Source organism: Anticarsia gemmatalis, chromosome 18, assembly GCF_050436995.1.
Source record: "Anticarsia gemmatalis isolate Benzon Research Colony breed Stoneville strain chromosome 18, ilAntGemm2 primary, whole genome shotgun sequence".
Classification (NCBI taxonomy): domain Eukaryota; kingdom Metazoa; phylum Arthropoda; class Insecta; order Lepidoptera; family Erebidae; genus Anticarsia; species Anticarsia gemmatalis.
This window is the reverse complement of record NC_134762.1, coordinates 8588044-8608895: the sequence shown is the minus strand read 5'-3', so window position 1 is coordinate 8608895 and position 20852 is coordinate 8588044. Positions and strand designations below refer to the sequence as shown.

Here is a 20852-nt window from a genome sequence, read left to right as displayed (position 1 = left end):
ATCTTTAATTTCAGTAATTAAGAAAATAGAAATAAATCTAAAGTAATGATTTAATATCATGAGGCCGTGGCATAGTGATTAAATAATTTGCGGCTGCGGGGTCCCTTTCCGCATAGAACAAAAAGTTCTCATAAAAACCTATGTTATTATTAGTAGCAGGTATTTCCGACAACGAATCAATTTTGATCATTGTCTTAGTATATAACGCAGATTATCAGCCTATCAAACTGACTCAATATTATTAGCTTTATGATACCCAAAAAATACGCCTCCTACTTATATTTTGTTACAAAAAAAACAACAAAAGATCAACCCTTATTTCAACCATACAACACCCAACAAAAATAGCGTCACCGAAAACTAATTCCGGAAAAGGCAACACCCTATAAATGAATTTTGTGTCATATAATCGGCCGAACCGTACGGGTTGTTTCGCCCTCAATTTTTCAACCCTTGTCAATTTCTACTAACAATATAGACTATCGTCGTGACAACGCTGAAAGATAGTGTCAACCCTAAAAGGCAACTGATAGGACGCGTAAACAGGCAACCCTATGTCACATGACGTCACAAGTGTTGATGGAAAATTGTGAGGTCTTATGAGAAAATTTCAAATATTTTTTTAGGTTTAGATTTTTGAAATATGTTTGAAATATCTGAGCAATGTCTTATTCAGCTATTATCTAAAAATACGAGTATAACATAGAGCAAAACTCAAGAAAAGCCATATAAAAAAAATCGTATTATGTCTTAGCTTTAAAACCATAAAGAGGTATGTTCTAATAAATTTTGTTTAATTAATCAGTTACGGGCTCAACTAGACTGTACCTTTTTAAAATTACAAAATACGCGAAAAACTTCGCATAAATATATATAAAACATTGGCTATTTTATTCTCAACCGGTATATACACATGTATATTTGTATAAAAACCCTTATTATATTGAAATATAATACCACAATTAGGGGGGTATGTCATAGTACACTTATTGAGGGCTCAGAAGTTCGTAGCTAATTGGCTACGAACGCTACGACTGCTACGAAATGACGTAGAGGGAAGCTATTTTTAGAAAAGCCACTTAATGCAGCTCTTATTACCCTTTTTATAGCTCGTAATGTTGGTTATATGATTATATCTATATTAATATTATAAAGCTGAAGAGTTCGATTTGAAAAATTCTTTCAGTGTTTGATTGATTGATTTGAGATAGCCCATTTATCGAGGTAGGCTATAGTCTATATCATCACGCTAGGACCAATAAGAGCAGAGTACGAGTAAAAAATGTTACACAAACGGGAAAAATTTTGACCCATTCTCTCTTAAGTGACGCAAGCGAAGTTGCGCGGGTCAGCTATTTATAATTAGTACTTTAAATAAATACTAATATCGGTAAGTATACCAAATGTTCCTAGATTTTGTTACGTGTAATCAGGTATTCAATCCTTTTTCAAATGTCTTATTTCGTACTTTTCTATGCAATCACCGTACAACAAACACAATGACTTTCAGTTGTTAAGGCAAACAAAAGTGATATTTGTTACGTGTGGGAACCGAAGCCACAACCTTCTGACACAGTGGTTATCACCTTAACCACTGCACCACGGAATTTTGTACGGCTATCTATTAATATCAAACCCTTGTTTATACCACTACTACAATGGCACTGATAAACTACCGAACCTACTACTACAACTCAGAAAACAGGAATAAGAGATGTAAATAGGTGATAGACTTAAGGTATCCCTGATTACGGGAGGAGACCTTTGTCCAGCAGTGGGACAGAAATAAAATCTAATGCATAATAAAATACGGCAATTAACGCGAACACGCATTTTACCTTAAAATGCCTAAAGTTTCGACGCAGTCGCAGCACTCGCCGTGGTCGCAGGCTGACTGTCATACGAAGTCAGCCTGCGACCACGGCGTCGCAGGCTTTAAGGTAAAATGCGTGTTCGCGTTAATTCCCGTATTCTATTATACATTAATCATGCAACACGAGAGTTTAAAGGTTAGAAATAAAATTTATTTACTTATTACAAAAGTTTAATAGCATATGTTATAATCCTTTAACATTAGTTTGTTATAATATCAACATGTTTACTACATGTAGGTAAACCGCAAAAGTTTTCGAAGTCAACAGGGGATTCAAGTTTGTCTTGTTGAAATAGAACCTTCTGGTATTTGTACACAACTTTAGTAAATACCAACATGGTTCCTAACTTGTAAATACGCTTCTCCTTTACTCTTAATGTGGTGAAACATAACATTATTATCTTGCTTTCTGCCCACGGCTTTAACCATGTGGAATTTCATCCCCTACAAATCTACTCTTTAAGTGCTTTTCTACACTTCCTAAGAAATCTTCATACGAAATCTCAACTTTACTGTTTATATTTTCCATTTTAGTTGGATAACGGACCAGATTTGATATAATTCAGCTAAATCATCGAGATTTACATTACAATTTTCGCCCGTTTGAATTGTAAAAGTTTTTTTTAAGGAATGCATACCCCAGTTCATATTTGGTAGAAAGTTCAATGTTCCGTATAAGCTTATATAAATATCTACGTAACCATTCTTTAACTATATAAAATTTACTATGCATTGCTGCATAATCTGCACATGACAACCGTAGTCACAGTTCAAAAGCACGCGCGGTCGATATTTGGCCATTTAATTTATAGGCTTAGTGATCTGTGCTACAGATGATGTTGCTCGTACAATGTAGACTTTACGTAGTTACAAAATAAATTTCCTGGTTAAGTGTGCATTTTCAACTAAGGACAACTTTGTAGTTTGTTGCGTGGCATAGTGGTTAAGGTGGTCACCACGCCACGTTTCGGGTCTGGCTGTACTTTGTTCCCGTTGTATGCATGTTTGCAAAAGTCCCCGCTTCACAATTCGTAGTGCGGGAGTTGCCTTTTTAACAAAAAGCTTTTGACGTGACCTCCGTATGACGCAATTGCAAAACATTTTTCCTTCATTCCGAACCGGTAATCTATCAGACTACAATGAAGTTTATTGAGCCATACCGATCGTTTACCGACCAATGAGTGTAACAGGCTTGTATTGAAAGTGTTATAAATCATAGTACCACATACGATAAATCATTTTAAGCCACACTGCGTTTTAGCGTCATAAATCACGAATCATTAATCAAGTTATACAATACAGACCTTTCATAAACCTTAGACCTTGACCCATATAAGTAAAAATCGGGGATTAATAGGTAACCAATATTGCCAATGGCGCTGGACAGTTTTGAGTAATATATTATATGGGTACAAAGAAGCTACTTTTTGGGTGTATTTGCAATTGTGTTGACAAGCTAATTTTCTCTCAATACATCCAAACTTAGCTAGCAAAACTATTGAAATAAGTGGAGCACTATTTATATAAATATTATATACGCACGAAGTATTTCACGGCTATATAACTCCAGACTGCTTAGAAACTCGTATTACCTTTAGAAAATGTGTAGTCTCAGATTATTTCTAGTACCAATATTATTATGTGTTGAAATAAATCGAATTGGTGTTTTTATGAAATTTCTTAGTACTCAAGTGTAACATCTTTATTGCGCTCATCCGACAAGAAAAGATTAGAGAAAGTATAATATGATATCTGCATTATGAAGGATGGATTTAATTTGTTCTATCAAGGGAAAAGCAGTCAGTCTGTCATACAAGGAATAAGTATTTGTGCTAGCTCATATAACAAAACTAGCTGACCTGGCAAACGTTGTTTTGCCATAAAATTAAAAAAAAGTGTAAATAAATAAATAAATAATTATGCATGAAAAATAGATGTTGGCCGATTCTCAGTCCTACCCAATATGCTCACAAAATTTCATGAGAATCGGTCAAGCCGTTTCGGAGGAGTACGGTAACGAAACCTGTGACGCGAAAATTTTATATATTAGATGTATAGTTGTATTTTTACAATTCGTCACAAAAGATGAGAAAATAAATATGACAAATATGTATCCATGTGTAATCGAACCATAAAACTAAATTTTTCGAGTAACCACAAACAAAAAGTAAGACCAATTTGGTGATTTAATCAAAACTGCAATCTCAGTACATTCACAATATAAACAGAATATAGCAATGCAATTTACTTTTATCTTAATAACAGGGAGCTTCGCAATTAGTTCAGCCATCTGTCTGTGTCGACACTGGCGCAGAATAAAAACAAATTGTGTCCTTCTACGTACTGCTTTCATGATAGAAATGTAGAATGTACTTTCATATAAATCGTTTTAATGATCATATTTTTGGTCAAAGCAAGCCATACAATTTTCGTGCAAGGACTGTCTTTACAGTAACCTTTTCTTTAACAAATTAAATATGACAAATATACAACGATAATGATGAATTTTCACACAAAAAATATAAAATGGCATAGATGCGTGATTCCTTTGACACCACATGAATTTTAATAAAAGATTTGTGCTTTCCGTAATAAAATTTTAGTGCCCACATTATACAACTACCCTTTCTTTTCACCTTCTATAAAACTAGCCTTTCCGCCACTGATTTCAGTACCTACAACATTAAAGTTCTTTTCACGTTTAAAAAATCTAACCCGTGTCGCACTTACCTTAAGAAAATCAATCAACATCTTATTGAGCACAAAAGCTGCACTCACGAACACTGCACGTCGTAAATAAATCACTAGCTATATTCGTCGTACACAAGCCGTAACTTTCTTCTCCACAGCCAATGAGGTCAGCTAATGGAGCAGAAAACCGTTGGTACTTACTTGAATTAAATTTGTTCGGTGTTTCGCCGCTAGATGGCAATTAATCAGACCGCTGCCATTATCCCGGCAGCGATAGGATTTATGTGCTTCGCTTTTGTCCGTCAAATGTGTTCGGTGTTTTTATTGTTCGTAAACTATTGTTTGTTTGGTAAAAACATGTTCTTAGTTTGTACTAAAAACATGTTGTTTGCCAAAACACACATATTATGCCCCCTACAGCAATGTACGGAGCATATTACGTGTGTTTTAATGAAACATATCAATGTATTTGGTGTTGAGTGTGGACTCATGTTAGAAGTACATTTATTTAGAGGACTTTTACTCTTGAGTTTAAATGTTGTTTATAGACGTCGCCAAACAACTTGAACAAAATTTGCGGTATTAGAAAGTAACCAGAATGTAGACCCAATGCAGAGGACACTTGGTTGGCTGTTATACCAGTTGGGTGGTCAAAGCTGAAACGCCCTCGCCTTTGCGCAAAACTATTATACCTAAACTGACCTAAAAATCGTTCACTAAGATGTAGCGAAATTGTTCAAGTGTTTTGGCGGCACCTATACTAACTTAAAGTTTTTCAATTGACGAGTACTGACAGGTTTCTGAAGTAATAATGTAATTAAAAGCTCATTTGATAACCTTAACTTACATAATAAACTGATAAAAATCACACGCCCGAACAGATCTTTAAAAATAATAGCTACATTAGCTACTAAAGACCGTCTGGACAACGTCGGCACATAAATTAAGTAACTTCAATACCAAAAATCACACTGCATTCCACTTTTTACAATCTATAGTTAAAAAGCCACTTCTTTTTCAGATAACACCAGTGTCTCCTCGCTGGAAGGGTGCAATAGAGCAGCGGTTGGAGGAGGTGCGGCAATCGACATTAGCAGCAGTGTCGCAAGGCGCTCGGCTGCGAGCTGGACAGTACTGGCAAATGTCCGGGACTTTCCTGTTCACTGTTTATGTTATGACTGCTTTGGGTAAGTAATAATAGTGTAATAAGTGTATTTCTAATAATTGCTCAAATGCCTGGGTGCAACTTTTAATTGATCATCTAAACACACACAGTGGTTAGATGATCACCACACCGCTGTGTCAAAAGATCGTAGGTTCAAATGCGAATCTAAATATTTGTGTGGTTTGCAAATTGTTCAATCATAAACGCCTGGGTCTTTAAAAGAGCAGAGTGTTTTTTGCTAGTATAATTACAACGTGATTGGTAATGATTACAAATTACATAAATTAGCAATTATTCGACTTTTTTGCTGTCCACCTTGCAGCAAGTCAAGTTGTTGTTAAAACGTGATTTTCTTTCTCAGGATTTGGTGCGCCAGTACCCCAAACAGTGGCGGGTAGAACATCAGCGCTTGTTTACGCTATTTTAGCCGTCCCAACACATTTTTACCTAAGTAAGTTACGTTATATTTGGTTTTCTTCAGTCGTCTTCTATTTGGACCACCACATAGAAGACGACTGTGGGATATACTCGTACACATTCTATTTAAATAGCTAGTAATAGAGAACCATTTGCGGTGTCATTTGATCCATACAACTAAATGTGACTGCCACTACTTGTCCTTGTATGTCGATGGGGGTAGTAGGATTGTTCATCGTAACTATTCGTATGATTCCAGTGATGAATATAAGCACATTCTTGGTGGTACACATAGAGGCGTACACAAAACAACTGAAGCGAAGATTTCGTGAAAAGAAATCGTTATTTGGGAAGAATACTCTAGAGAATGGTACGTACAAATAATCTCTTCAATATTTACAGGTGAACGTAGTTTGTTGTCGTTTATTAAACCGGCAAATAGATAAGTTAATGATGGAGTACGATAATCAAATCAGTCAATCAGCAGATTATTATTTTGTTTTGGTTTATATTGCTTACTACATTGTAAGTCTATACTGGGGTCATTTCAAACGTGCGAACTAAGTCATGTCTTTTTATCGGATTTCTCGCTCACACTTACACATTGTCACATTCCTATGAGTCTTTAGATTATAACGTAGTTCGCACGTTTGTGACGGCCTGATTTTATTCAAATTATACACTTTACTCGCCAGTGGTCGTAGATTTAACCCCTCTCATAATTGGAAATAGACACATACCTAAAAGTTAAACAGTAACAGTTTGTACTAACTTTTACATAAGTTTATCAAAAATAATCTAACTTTATAACGATGTCCGAATTACATTCAATTGTTTTAGACATCTAGGATACCGTAGCTTGCCCTCTACAAATTAATTTAACCTCTAACATTGACACAATCATAGATGAATCAACGTGATCGAATCACACGAACGTGCCCGTGCAACAATATTACTACGACAATACAATAATGCTGGATTCTAATTACAGTTCAATGAACCACGTGACGTGGTGATATTGCGGAGACGGTAGTTTCAATTACTGCACATTGTAGGAAACTGCTGCATTATATTGCTACATATGTGTAAATGTAAGCAGAACGTGTTATGAACTGAATGGTATATGGTAAAGCCGTTTAATGTTTGTCTTTATTGGAATGATGGGTGCAATTAGTTTTGTTAGTTATTTAAGTAACGTAGCGTCCGTTCGTGGTTGCAAAATCGTGAGGATTTTAGCTTTTTCGGAGGGAAAATGATGTTAGCATTTTTTACGATTAAATTAGTTTACGTGAAATAAACCACAACCCAAACAAAACCAAAACCCTCGATTCCTAATGAGACTTATGTCTATAACTTCAGAAAGATTTTATTAAATTATTACACACAGCAATATGTGTGGCAAAATATTTATTTTAACCCCCAAAAAATATATTAATTATTCATATTTCAATGTGACTTGTGTGTTTAAACTTAGATACTTATCATCTACAAAGTGTTTTTAAATTACTAATAACGCTGTACAAAAACGCCTTAGGGTATAAATATAAAATGAAAATTAACTATCTTCATTTAATAAACTACGCATTATAATCGAAAGCTTTTACAACAAACATAAATAACATTTTATTTTCAAAGTTCACTTTAAAATCGTTAACGAAGTAAACACACTAAAAGCTTTTTTGTTTGTCTAACAAATATTAATGAAGGAAAAATATTAAAATAAAATGTGTTCTGAGAATTCATAATAATACACGTAGACAAAGGGTTTAGTTTCACCAGAGCGTTTACGAGAAAACATTTCACTAAAAGAATTCTCTCTACTAAACCCTTATATAATTGTTGTTAGTGTATTATATAAGTATGTATTTAGAAGTATATAAATATTTTTATCAGTTATTTGGTTACCATAGTACAAACTCTGCTTAGTTTGAAATCAAATGACCGTGTGTGAGTTGTCCACTAATATTTATTTATTTATATATCTTAAAAAAAACTGCACGTTTGGCGCCCTGATCCTCGCAGTTTATAAATTATATTTTACGTACGTATTTAAAAGTACATAAGTATGTTTATCAGTTATTTGGTTCTTGTGCATAGTGCTAGCTCTGCTTAGTTTGGAATCAAATGATCGTGTGTTACCTGTTCAAAAATAATTATACGCGTATATTTCATATTTCTATACAAACGCTCCCCGTATAGTAGTTTCTAAAACATCTCTAAAAAAACAAAGCCTTTAGTTTAAATTTCTTTTACGATGAATTTCATCGTTTATGTAGTCGGTAAGTAGACTTCAATTCAGAGAATACAAGGTTAAGTTTATTTTTTACACCGAGCGAAGGCGTCTTATATTGGTCACGTGTAAACATTGTTGACTATAAAGCATCTATGCGTTTTTTGTGAATTACCTGATGGGACGTGCCAGGAGCTAACAACATATTTTTTTTATAGAAATAATACGTACCTTCTTACATAGGTATATTCATTTAAAGCAAAAGTAATTTCGAAAAACAATAGCAAAAGTTATAGTAGCTAGAAACTTGCAAACGTAAAAAAATACAAAAAAAACACGTATAATGACTATCGTTAAGTTCGTCTAGGTTTACTTTTAGTTGATTTGTAATAAGTAGTAGGTGATTTTACACTTTTGAGTCGTACTTTTAACATCTCTTTTTGAACCAATGCTAACAAAAATTCGCCAATTGTTTTCAACCATTTCTGCTGCATAGTCAATATAAAAGATCTCCAATTGTTTTCAGCCATTTTTGCTGCATAGTCAATATTCAAAAACCATAACCATATTCATATTTGTATTGTTTCAATATGCATGTAACGCACATGTCCGTCGCACTATAACGGTCCAACAATACTGCTTTGAACAAACACCAATAACAGTACACATTTGCAAACGATACGTTCAATATATTTTTATTGCGAAGTTAACAATAACATAGGCTATTTGAATATAATTATTATATTTTCGCATCCGTTTACATACGTGTTAACTGCACGTTTGGCGCAGTGGTTAATGTGGTCACCTCGCCGCAATGACCTTTGCGCCGCTTGTGGTGGGTTCGAATCCCACCCGGGACAAATATTTCTGTGATGAGCACGTGTTTCTGTTCCAAGTCTTGTTGTTAATTTATCTATGTACATATGTACTTAATTATGTATTTGGAAGTATATAAGTATGTTTATCATGCAGTTACTTGATTACCATTGAGTACAAGCTCTGCTTAGTTTGGAATCAAATAACCGTGTGTGAGTTGTCCAATGATATTTATTTATTCATTATTATTTTTTAATAATAATTATCTACGTATTGTTAGTATAATCTCTCATTGCGCAAAGCGTAAAATTGCTAACTTAGTCGGCATGTTTCAGGAGTCAAAAACAGATAGTTATACTGACTTGACTAGGTTTTAAACACAATAACCCTTTTTAAAATAATGACCTATGATGCGGTGGTCCAGCAGAGATTAAACAGAGCATTAAGTGAATTACCCGCGCTTATTACAGCGAACGACACCTGATAATAGCTCCAATAGCCTATTATACCAGCTTTTATAACATTAAGTTGCAGTTTATTGGGCCCCTGATAGTTTATAATACTCGATGAAATATGAATTATGTCGTGAAATTTAACAATGTAGCTTGGTTTTAAAATATAGCTTATTATTCATTTTTAATAATAATCGTAAAAACTCTAATGTCGTACCAATGTAAACCAGCTGTCAATAATAAAATAGAGCTTACACGATTCTCTGGACAAAAAGAGCTAAATAAAGGTCTCATTAGTTACGCGATAAATCGATAAATTTTTTTTAATAAATATCCCTCCACAAAACACCCACTAGTTATATGTATCTATTTTGTCTTAACAAGCATAACATGCCTATACGAACATTCAATCTAAAATCATGGGATTTCTAATTTTAGGGCAATTAATAATTTAAACAAACTAAGCGCCTTTTAGGACAGCTAAAATGCGCTTAGTTTAGAGTAGTCCGTAGATTGATGGCAGTGTGGTTACACAAAACTGTCGATGTGCTACGTCATGCGTTATAACTGCTACGCCGTAGCATCGTAGCGTTGTTGCAATCGTGGTAATGCGTCTGAGTGCCAAACGACTATGGTTTCTGTTATGTAATAATTTGTATGTCAATATACTTGATACGTCTGGCTACCGGCCAGCGAAACTCAATAACTTTTAGTTATATTTAATGAGGCTTGTCAAACCACCTAAATCAACAATAGACGACATAGGCCGATAACAAATTTTCATAAATTAACAATAGATATTTCCAACAGACATATTGTTATTGCGTAGATTGCCTAGATAGAAATTTGGCCGCTATAAGCAATTAAATTTTCATAATCTATTAAGTACAAATAAGCAAATTTTACTGAAAAGTGATTTCTAAAAATGCAGTTCAGGCATTGCACAGGTCATGAAAAGACAGTCTAGGATGCTGTTATTTTCCGTGAACGAATATTACTTTTTATCTTGTTGAATGCTGGCCAAGTCATGACCTGGGCTAGTCTACAAAAAATAGCATCTTCCTTAAACAGCCCCCGTTAGTTATAGTGATTAAAATGTCACGTTTTATTGCAGAAAGTCCCAACTGCAACCGTAACTCGGAACTCCTGAAGAACAGACGCGGCGTGAGCGACAAAATAATGGTAGGATTTAACTGATGAATCGTTATTGCTGTCTCTGATCTTGATGTATTATCGTGGAAGTAGTAATTAGTAGGCATTGGATGTTGATTCTTTGTTGTTTCTTTTTACAAACACGAGTTTCAAGAGAGCAGTAATAGACCGAGTGAATACACACACGCTCTTTCGCTCAAGGAAAGAGCGCGAGCCGCGCTCATCCGTTAAGCCCGCGAAGAAAACGTAAGCGAAGAGCGCGCCATCTGACAGACGAGCGCGGCGCGCGCTATTTCCTTCGGTGTTTTACGCGCGAAAGAGCGTGTAAGTTAATAGCTTTGGACTATAATGTTAAGATCCACACTAGTGGTGTAAATTCACGCTGTGATTAAGGTTACCATGCGGCCGATTGCGGTCATTTACGTCTTTTTCCGCCCATTCATGCTCAAAATGTAGAGGCACAATGAGATGATTCTCCCGTATTGATGAGCAAAGCGTAGAAGGGAAATTAGGGACATATTAAATGCAGGGAGCGCGGTGTTAGAACACCCTAACCGCTTCTCCTATGTCCTCTTATATCTTCGCCTTCAACGCTACCGGCAATTTTTATGTCGATAAAGTTAATCGACGCCGACTATACTCATACAAATGTGAAAAGAAATTTTAAGCCGCCGATATATCGGTGGGTCGGCTACCTTACTGTATATGTTACTGTAAAAGCCCGAATTGTGGTAAATCCTAAGATTTTCCGGTAAAACCTAAGATTTACTTACTCTCAATGGTTCAAGTCATGAACAATTCTTTTATTTCGACCTTTTACCACTTTACAGTAACATATAGACTACATAAAATATGCTCATTTATGTTTCACAGCGTTTACTAGGCATGTTAGGTGCATGCCACGGGGTGCCTATAGTCGGTTTGTTGTACTACATCTTCGGTGCGTGCGTGTTCGGCGTCCTGAGAGGCCTCGGCGCACAGGATACGCTCATGTTCCCGATACAGTTTACTACTAGCGGGGCTTTAGCTCATGTGAGTATTATAGCCTGTTCATTTAAGTGTTATGGTAGGAGGTAAAAGAAATGCACCAACTTTGAAAAAAGTCCCAAAATTAGGCGAGCCTATAGCCATAAACAGAGTTATTTACCACCTCTGAGCTGCTATTACAGAATTATAAAAATTTCGTGTAACTGCTCGTTCCGGGAATTAAACTAGTGCATTCGCTGTCGCTAGGAAAATATTATAGATATTTTACTAAAAAGCATAGCAAAGGTAGTTGAAGCGTGAGGGTCAAATATTTGACTACATTTTAGTCGATCAATCCCCAAAACCATTATCTATTTTACCTAAATTACACGCGAGTGTACCTGCTAAAATAAACTCCCATTTATTTTTCAGATAGCAGGTCACGTCCGTATCCTATACGGTTTGTACATAGAAGTAGCTATGACGCTGCTCGCTTGCGCACTGGCCATTCTACGCCGGCAACGAGTACCGGGTGCCGATCGATTCTCCGATAAATATCGATTATTCGATTCAGCTGACTGTATATAAAAGGCACAACAAACTATGAGTCATGATTTTAGGATTTAGTACGTGCCATATAACTGTGTTTAAATACAAAAGATGTTTGTAGTGAATGAGGCTGTCGAAATGGAAGGACGTCGTAGTTGTCACATCTATTGTAGTTTGTAGTTTTTAGCTTAGCGGTATGCTACAGTATACATACAGACACACAAAAAGTTAAATGGCACATACTAAAGTGCTTTTTTTTACATATAAGTAGGTAGGTATATGTAGGTATTTCAAGTAAGCCTAATTTCGGGTTCACTGCCATTTAACTGTATTTAATATTTAGGTATTAAAACAAAATAAAACAACGTAATAATTAAATTTGTTATTTTATTCACCTACCATTTCCTACACACTAGTCAACGCGGCTATTTACAGCTTCTTTGATTATAATTATTTAGCGAAATGTCCAATAAAACATGAAATTTTCACATCGAGATAACTATAATAGTTTTGAATAACTAAAACTGGTTTTACAGTCACGCTAACGGCTATACACCGAAGATATTTTCAGCTTCTTATATTGAGAATGTTTTGAACGTATACGTTTACGTGCATGTGTATACGCATAACTGGAGAAACATTCAAGCGATAAGTCATCTATTATAATGATAATATTCGATATTCATTCAAACTTATGCGTAACTGTAAAATCAGCACAAAAAATGTTAACACCATACTACATGTATCACAGAATGTAAATAGTATGAGGAATACCTATTTTTGGTAAATTCAATATAAAACAAAAACAATATTGAACAATAAGCGCGAATTTTATAACCTAAATATTGGAACAATTTTACTATTGTAGCTTAACGCTTTGCTGACATGTGACCGAACCATAGACAATTCATTTCATTACATATGTATTATTAAATATTCAATGGCAGGGACTTTCTCATATAAGTTGCTACATGCTAAAGAAACATTACCTATCCCAAATTGAAATAAAGAGGGACAATTTTAAAAAGCACCATTTTACTTTTGCCATCTAAGCTGTAAATTTCATCAGCTGCCTAGAATATTTTAAAGCAAAGCTTGAATCCGGGTACATTTTAATATATAAATAAAGATAATCTATAAAATAAATCTTATATGAAATGTCAGCAAAGCGTATCGCTCATGTGATGGACAACTCATCGGAAACACGATTTGACGTCATAAGAACTTTCATACATACTTTGTTATTTGTTTTACATAATATATAAACATAGCCACGTTTATCTGTCATTAATATTCCTACATAATCGAGCCTCAACCTTTCTTTCGTCCCGAGATGGCTACTTTAGTTGAAAGAATTAGCACTGCGTTTGGTGTGAAAAGAACAAACAAACATTCTAGAAAAGATTGTAAGACGACTTTATACTACGGATGATGGAAGCTGCCGAAGCTAAGCGTCCCTTGCCACGAAAAAAATAAATAAATTATCGTAGTAGTACCAACATCTTTCATATAATAAATCCTCCCAACTAAATAAAAGTGTACTTTTAAAACAGATTCTGGCTATGTTTCACTATTTGTAGAATGATGTAATATGACGTCACTGTGTCAGTATTTCCGACGGGTCGTGTGAATCTATCCCTTGCTTCGTTTGGATTGTTCAAGCGGCTCCTCCTCGGTGGCGCCCTCTATAGATTTCTTCTCTTTGAGGGCTTCTTTGACAGCGTCCACCATGTTGTGCGGTTCTGACACCGACACTTTCTTACCTGGGAAAAATTGTAAAATATATTTTCATTGCAATTTTTTTCATTGGAGTACTAATACATGATCAAAAACGATGAAAAGTATTCTTTTAAACTGTTATTTGACTACGAACAAATCTGACCATACTCTACTATACATCAAAACAAAGTTGTTACTCACTCAATCGAAATAAACTCAACAAATGCATTAGCTACATGGGTAATTATTATACATATTGCCCCAGTCCCATATAGCATGGGGCGAGAGCAGAAGGATAATAAAGGGATATACTGAAATCTTACTCGTCCGGTTGTGTTAACTCAAATAGATCTTGTCTTTATATTGTGTTACCTATAAAAGTAGACATAGTTTAAAAGTGTGAACAACCTCTAACCTAATCAAATAAAATCTATGAACATTTTCAATCTTTCTCATTCATAAGTTCCATGTTTGCAGTATTCCTACAACTTTACAAATTAATCTAAAAGATGTGAGACAACTTTATACTTAGGATGATAAAAGCTAAGCTTAAGTCCAAGAAAACCAATAAAAATCGTGGTAGTACCGATAACTAACTGTCTATCGTATTGGATCTATGGATGTGAATGAAACTATTTCAAAACATAAACTGTAAACGGTCTTTAATATTGCGCAATACGCCATGTTGTTCTACATTAATTGTCTGAGGATAGCCTAACAAGATTACAACATCACTTCTACGTGTTTTTATCTTAATGTCTTGAATATTTTATATTATAAGCTATCTCTTATTCCGGTTTGTTCCCGTTGAGTCACACCAATTGTTACACTGTTACCCATTGGGAAAAAAAGTACCGATTAGTAACACTGTGACTCAATGCCACGGTTTTTTTCCCTTCAATTTACACTGCAACCTATAAGTACGTAATAGGGTTACATATCGGGAACAAAATGTTGCCTAATATAATGAGAATTTCCTTTCTCATCAGGAGTTTCAAAGTACTTAGCTAGCGCATATTGTGGTTGATTTATTGCTTTTGGTCTTTAAAATCAACAAAACAGATGTTTCAGTTAGCTTTGGAACTGACAAACATTTTATTAACTCTCAGTTTGTCCAAACAATCCTAGATTATAGCATGATGGTACAGGGATCAAGGTTTGAAATGAAACAACAAATGCAATAAATTTCATGTATTCATGAAACAAAACTATGTTATTTACAATTTTAACGTCGCTATGTATGACCATCATACTATAACCAATACTACAGTAGCATAAAAATACTATGGCAAGATTATACTTTACTACTTTGAACATAGTAGAGATATATCCGATAGGGAACATTACCTCTCTGTTACATATACCTAATGCTAAGTGCTTTATATCACTAAGGATATGGTCGAAATTTACTTGTGCCGCGATATAAATAAATAAGTTTTACTTATATATATAGTACATAAGGGTTTAGAAACTCGCCTTTTACGTTTAAAAATGAATGTTGCCATTTACCTTTATACTACTGTAGACCTCTCATTCCCTTTCATAAATCTAGCAAAGTGCTCTCGCATCCATAAACTCTATTTACTATACAAAACGTATATACACATACTTGTGACAGTTAAGCTATGTACGACGTACCTACGCGCGGCGTGTACGTGCTCGCAACTGTATTTACTGTTTGTTTGTCGTATGGTTAGTGGTCAACCTAGTGTCAAAGTTGTTCAAGCCGCCCGAGAGGCCTTTGACATAGCTTAACGACTGTTATCTAAGAAGACAACAGTCGGGACCGACTTTTTACGTGCCCTCCGAAGCACGGAGACTGTATTTACTAAAAATCATACGTGCTTATAACGTGTACGTAGCGCGCACGTATTCTGTGTAAAGCTATATTTGATACAGACAATAATGTATAATAGAAGATTAAAGGTTTATTTACAAGAATGTGTTGTTGCAATAATCTTGGTAAGCCAACTCTACTATCAGAAATATTTTGTCTTTGATATACACTGTACTAATTACCAAATTGGTAAACTAATTACTAATCAATCCATTTAATTAAATAAATATTGTAATTATCACTCAAAGGCATCAAATTTAAGAGCTTTTAACTACCTGTGTTGTTATATATAGCAATCTCAAAAAAAGATTGAATCTATGTTTGTCATCACTGAAATCGCCAAGCGACATGAGCTCATATACAATTCTACAAATCTATCACATAAACAAGTAATAAATACATTTAACAAGGAATAAATCTATTAAAACATTCACGCTTCATACAAATCAGGCGAATTCTCCTTCTGACGTTTCAACGCTCTCTCATACCCTAAAGGTTTATCAACCTCTTGGCCTTTCATGTCATCTAATTTCGACACATAGTCGTAAACCTTATATGTATCGTTAGGGTCATTAGCCATCATCAACGTGCACATAATCACGGTAATAAAGAATCCAAAGAGAAAACTCGATCGGTTTTGTTGATAAGCGTCTGAGAAACTTTCGAATATCGTCCAAACTTTAGGCTTGTGCCTCACGTCATCGTTATCGCGGTTCGAGTGATGAATCTTTTCTGTACCCGTGTCTTTATCACCCGTCCCCGTGTCCGTACGACCACCCGTTTCTGTACTACCGCTATTTTTTTCTGTAAAATAAATGTTTAGTCTAATTCTGGACACAATAAAGCATTACCAAAAGCTCTCTTTTTCTTAATACTTAGAACTATCTCTGAAAATATAGTAATCATTTGGTAACCTAACTTCCAGGATTTCATTTGGTTGCTACAGACTTATAAAATTACGTATCCACTGATGCGGAATCGGAAAGTACGGACTTAATCCATGGCGCCGTGAAGCCAAACAAGGTAACAACTTCTTACAGACCGTACGCTGCGATTCCGACGCAGAGAACGAGTAACTTTAGTATAACAGTCTGTTAGGATTATAAGCAAACTAGTTGCTTATTAAAACAGCAATAAGATTCACAATGCTATATCTTACCATCTCTATCGAAAGAGACGCCGTGTATCTGTCCGGGCGTGTCCTCCTCCAGTTCCGCGTACGCGTACATCAACGCCTTTTGTTTCTTTGACAGCGATTTCGGTACCTAGAAAATATTTAAATGAGGATTAAATATATTATGAGCTTTTACCCGGTTTTTATAGATAACATATAGTCCTAAAGAAAATATTATCTCTAGCAAGTAAAACGTTGGAAAGTGAGCAATAAATTAGACACATAAACATTGTACTATTTACCGAAAGGAGTTTTATCTGAAAGAAAAAAATATTTTTTGCTTCTAATCAACTTTTAAAAATAAAATGTCTTTTAACATTATAATTTTCACTGCGGTCATATTTAATGACTTATAGCGCTGTTTCTACGCATTCGTTTAAGATCTTACAATAGACTTTATAAACAAACCTGTATTTTAATATGTACGTAGTGGTCTCCATAACCATGAAGACTGACGCGTTTCATGCCCTTCTGCGATAGACGGATGAGGCTATGAGACGACGTGCCCGGCATTATCTGCAAGTATTACATAGATGCCTTATCATACATAACAACATGCCTGTTATATCAATATAGATAGAATATAAAATTCAAATAGAAGTTTGAAATACGTTTCGCCATTAACAACATTAATCCTATGTTATAAGGGGCGAACCAATTCAGAACTTGTCGTGGCTATTCTTGTTAGACAACTGCTTAGAAAGATTTAAATCTATATTTTTTTTAAAGGACTTTTGTCTATAAAGAACATCTAAATACATGGTAAAGTCATTCCCCAGGAAAGTCGCAAGTAATAATTCTGTACAGTAGAATTGAATTGTCTTGAATACTTAAATTCAAATATAAACATACAAATAAAGTCAGTGTTTACAACAGCAAGTAAGAAAACATCAACAATTTTGTACAATCTTGGCAAGAGCAAGTGATGTGTGAAGCCAAATGATCTTTGTTCTTTGTAAACAAATGCTTGTTGATATAAACATTAAACAAGACCAACCTGTAATGTGTGGTCTTCGTATAAGCCCTGTATCCTCACTGTACCGCCTAGAAGTGCTTGGGACACGGAGATCTGAAAGAAAAATATTTATAGTTATTGTTTTGTTCTGGAATTTGTATGTTATTTCACTGGCTATACCAGTTCATTATAGGTATATCATCTACTCCAAAACGATCCAAATAACTTTCAATCATTTCGGAACTAAGTAAGGAACCATTAAGACAATTAGCGACATCGAAATTTTTCTACAAGCAAATGTTTCTCATTTCTTATTTATTCCATTAAATCTTAATCTTAATAACAGATTGATACTATACTTCTGGATAAGTATCAGATAGCTCATACGATAAGATTTCAACAGATATTTTCATAGATTTGTTGTCACTTACATAACAGATATAGGTTATCTTACAGTTATTCATATGCTGTGAAACTGGCCCTAATGTAAAGATCACAGTGTTTACTTACAGTACAATCAGTATGAACATCAGGTCCATCCCTGCGGAAGTAATTGGACTTCTCCACCCTGAATGTGATGAATATTTCATTATTGCCTACAGCCATGCGCACTGTCTGACCGTCTTCAACACCAGCGGGAACTGGCACTGATACCTTTTTGCGTTGCACCTAAAAACAAACAATCACTTTGTAAGTTTAAGTTGGAAATGTAAATTTAAATAACAGATGAGACTTAAACATATCTAGCCTCCCGTAATGATTTAGGTCAGTATTGTTTTAGTCTCTAATGATTAAAAGAAACTGTTATGGTATAGTTACTGATTTAAACATGCCACTACAAAAAGGGGTGAAGCCCAAGAGAGGGAATTTATGTATAAGACTTAATCACCAAAAGTAAATAGAAGCTGGACATTAAAATGCTATCAAAACCTCTTGAGAATCATTGCAGCTATCAAAACATAATAATATATCTACAGTAAGATAGTCTTTAAAATGTTAATGTGTTGTACTTACAGAAGAACCCTTGCCTTCACACTCAACACAGGGGAACTTGATCAGCATCCTAGTACCATGGCAGTGCCTGCATGTAGAACGCATCACAAATGGACCTGAAACAGATTGCAATCTCATTAATCTCTTATAAGAAATTGAAATTACTATAACGCAGTGCAGGAATTTTCAAACATCGGAGTTCAAGAAACATACAACAATTAAAATTTAATTAAAACTCATATTTAATTATAACTTCAAGTTATGTATTTATTTTGAACTCTGGCTAAACATAACAACAAATGCTTCTGGCGTTTATGACTTAAAAACTATCATTTTAAACAAATAACAAACCTCGTGAAAAAGTCTCCATGCCAGTGCCATTGCAGTAAGTACACTTAATAGCCTTAGTTCCAAGCTCACATCGTGACCCCTGGCATTTGGGACAGGTGTCTACTACATTCACAGTAACATCTTTGTTCACACCTCGCGCAGCTTCTGTGAACCTTAAGTTCATGACCACCTGGAGATAAATAACATTGCTATTAGAGATAAATTGAAAAATAGATGTTTTATGTCTAAACCTTTCTTAAACAGTTGCCTGACTATAAGTCAAATGCAGTTCAATGTCTTTTGTATTTGCATAAATAGCTATGAAACTGTTATTGTACAAAGAAATAACCAAAATATGGTAAAAAGTGTGTCAACAAATAACTCTTAATTTGAATATTACATATATTACTTTTAATACTTGATTTGAATACACAATGAATTTGATTACACAAGAATAAAAATAAGATATTTATTTTTAAAGGACAAGGTATAACTTGGCAATGTAAAAGAACTTACTTCTTGAGCAGCACCAAATCCAAATTGAGATTCGGCAAAGTCACTAAAAGCGTCACTCTTGAAGCCTGCATCTCCAAATATTTTCCTAAACAGCTCCTCAGGGTCTATGGTGGACTTGTACTGCCATTGATGGGTGAAACCATCAGTTCCTGACGGCCCACCACCCATGCCCATCTGGTCTGAAGTTGTCCCAAAGGTGTCATACTGTTTACGTTTGTTCTCATCAGAGAGAATCTGGAAAAAGGTATAGAGTAATGTTTCGCACTTTTCTTAACTGCAATGTGAGTTTATATGGGTCACCTAGTGACCTCAAAAAGATTTGGATGAATACTGTATGCTGTTAACTTGCCTCATAAGCTTCAGACACCTCCTGGAACTTCTGCGAAGCTGCTGGATCAGACTTATTGGCATCAGGATGGTATTTCTTTGCCAATTGATAATAGGCTTTCTTAATATCTTTGGCAGATGCATTCTTCGACACACCAAGAACCTTATAGTAGTCGGCTCGAGCACTCAAACTGTTCGTAGTATGGATGTATCGGTGTCTGGCACTGACATTATCTGAATGACGAAATAAGAAAGTGAGGTTATAATACCGTACATTGTCAAGGTAAATACATAAATAAGTCAATAGTCAGATTTTCAAGTAACCTATTGAATAAACGTCTTAAATTACAATCACATGATACGATATTTGGAGAATAAATCTAACCCGGTGATGTAATAAAAGCATGTAAAACTTACAATTTTTACGACATAGAGGAGATGCCGACAAGACGAAGCCGCTGGAAAAATTATCACACCTGTTACACCCATGCACAAAACGATAGGGAGTTTTTACAATATTGTTGGTGAAAACTGTACTAAGAGTTTTTGGGTTCAAAAATCCTAAAACACTCCGGGTAGGAGCCATCTTGAAAAATAAATGACAGCTGAAGATAACAGAAACAGATTAAAAAATCTCCATGCTAAGTTGACATCTTTGGCACTTTGAAATTGGGTTCTAAGTCTAAAATA

General features: G+C 34.9%; 2 protein-coding genes across 4 annotated transcripts in view; one reads left to right on the top strand and one right to left on the bottom strand.

The window, feature by feature from the left end:
- The window catches only part of LOC142980773 (uncharacterized), a 33848-nt gene extending 21348 nt beyond the window's left edge, over nucleotides 1–12500 (top strand). Inside the window, exons 4-9 of the mRNA XM_076126352.1 lie at nucleotides 5586–5751; nucleotides 6091–6180; nucleotides 6406–6516; nucleotides 10759–10826; nucleotides 11670–11828; nucleotides 12195–12500. Coding sequence (XP_075982467.1) covers nucleotides 5586–5751; nucleotides 6091–6180; nucleotides 6406–6516; nucleotides 10759–10826; nucleotides 11670–11828; nucleotides 12195–12350 — 750 coding nt within the window. The 3' untranslated portion in view covers nucleotides 12351–12500. The remainder of the gene's footprint in view (nucleotides 1–5585; nucleotides 5752–6090; nucleotides 6181–6405; nucleotides 6517–10758; nucleotides 10827–11669; nucleotides 11829–12194) is intronic.
- Nucleotides 12501–12681: 181 nt separating this feature from the next.
- LOC142980474 (dnaJ homolog l(2)tid, mitochondrial-like) lies at nucleotides 12682–20785 on the bottom strand. 3 transcript variants are annotated; one of them, XM_076125892.1, is made up of 11 exons: nucleotides 20580–20783; nucleotides 20185–20396; nucleotides 19836–20069; nucleotides 19341–19509; nucleotides 19011–19105; nucleotides 18507–18665; nucleotides 18039–18110; nucleotides 17450–17557; nucleotides 17027–17132; nucleotides 14354–14402; nucleotides 13937–14074 (listed from the first exon to the last, which is right to left on the bottom strand). In XM_076125892.1, the coding sequence occupies exons 1-10, from the start codon at nucleotides 20746–20748 to the stop codon at nucleotides 14389–14391; spliced, it is 1338 nt and encodes a 445-aa protein (XP_075982007.1). In that variant the 5' UTR covers nucleotides 20749–20783; the 3' UTR covers nucleotides 13937–14074; nucleotides 14354–14388. The 3 variants fall into 3 exon arrangements, with proteins under 3 accessions (XP_075982006.1, XP_075982007.1, XP_075982005.1); XM_076125891.1 differs by lacking the exon at nucleotides 14354–14402 and having other exon boundaries at nucleotides 12682–14074; nucleotides 20580–20782; XM_076125890.1 differs by lacking the exons at nucleotides 13937–14074; nucleotides 14354–14402 and adding an exon at nucleotides 15207–16671 and having other exon boundaries at nucleotides 20580–20785.
- Between the last annotated feature and the right edge of the window lie 67 nt (nucleotides 20786–20852).

Excerpts from the sequence above, each read along its gene's own strand:
- LOC142980474 (XM_076125890.1), bottom strand. The coding sequence starts at position 20,748 with ATGGCTCCTACCCGGAGTGTTTTAGGATTTTTGAACCCAAAAACTCTT. Across the intron at positions 20,397-20,579 it reads TCCTCTATGTCGTAAAAATT|ATAATGTCAGTGCCAGACAC; the intron begins GTAAGTTTTACA and ends TTCGTCATTCAG. Across the intron at positions 16,672-17,026 it reads CGTCTCTTTCGATAGAGATG|AAAAAAATAGCGGTAGTACA; the intron begins GTAAGATATAGC and ends TTTATTTTACAG.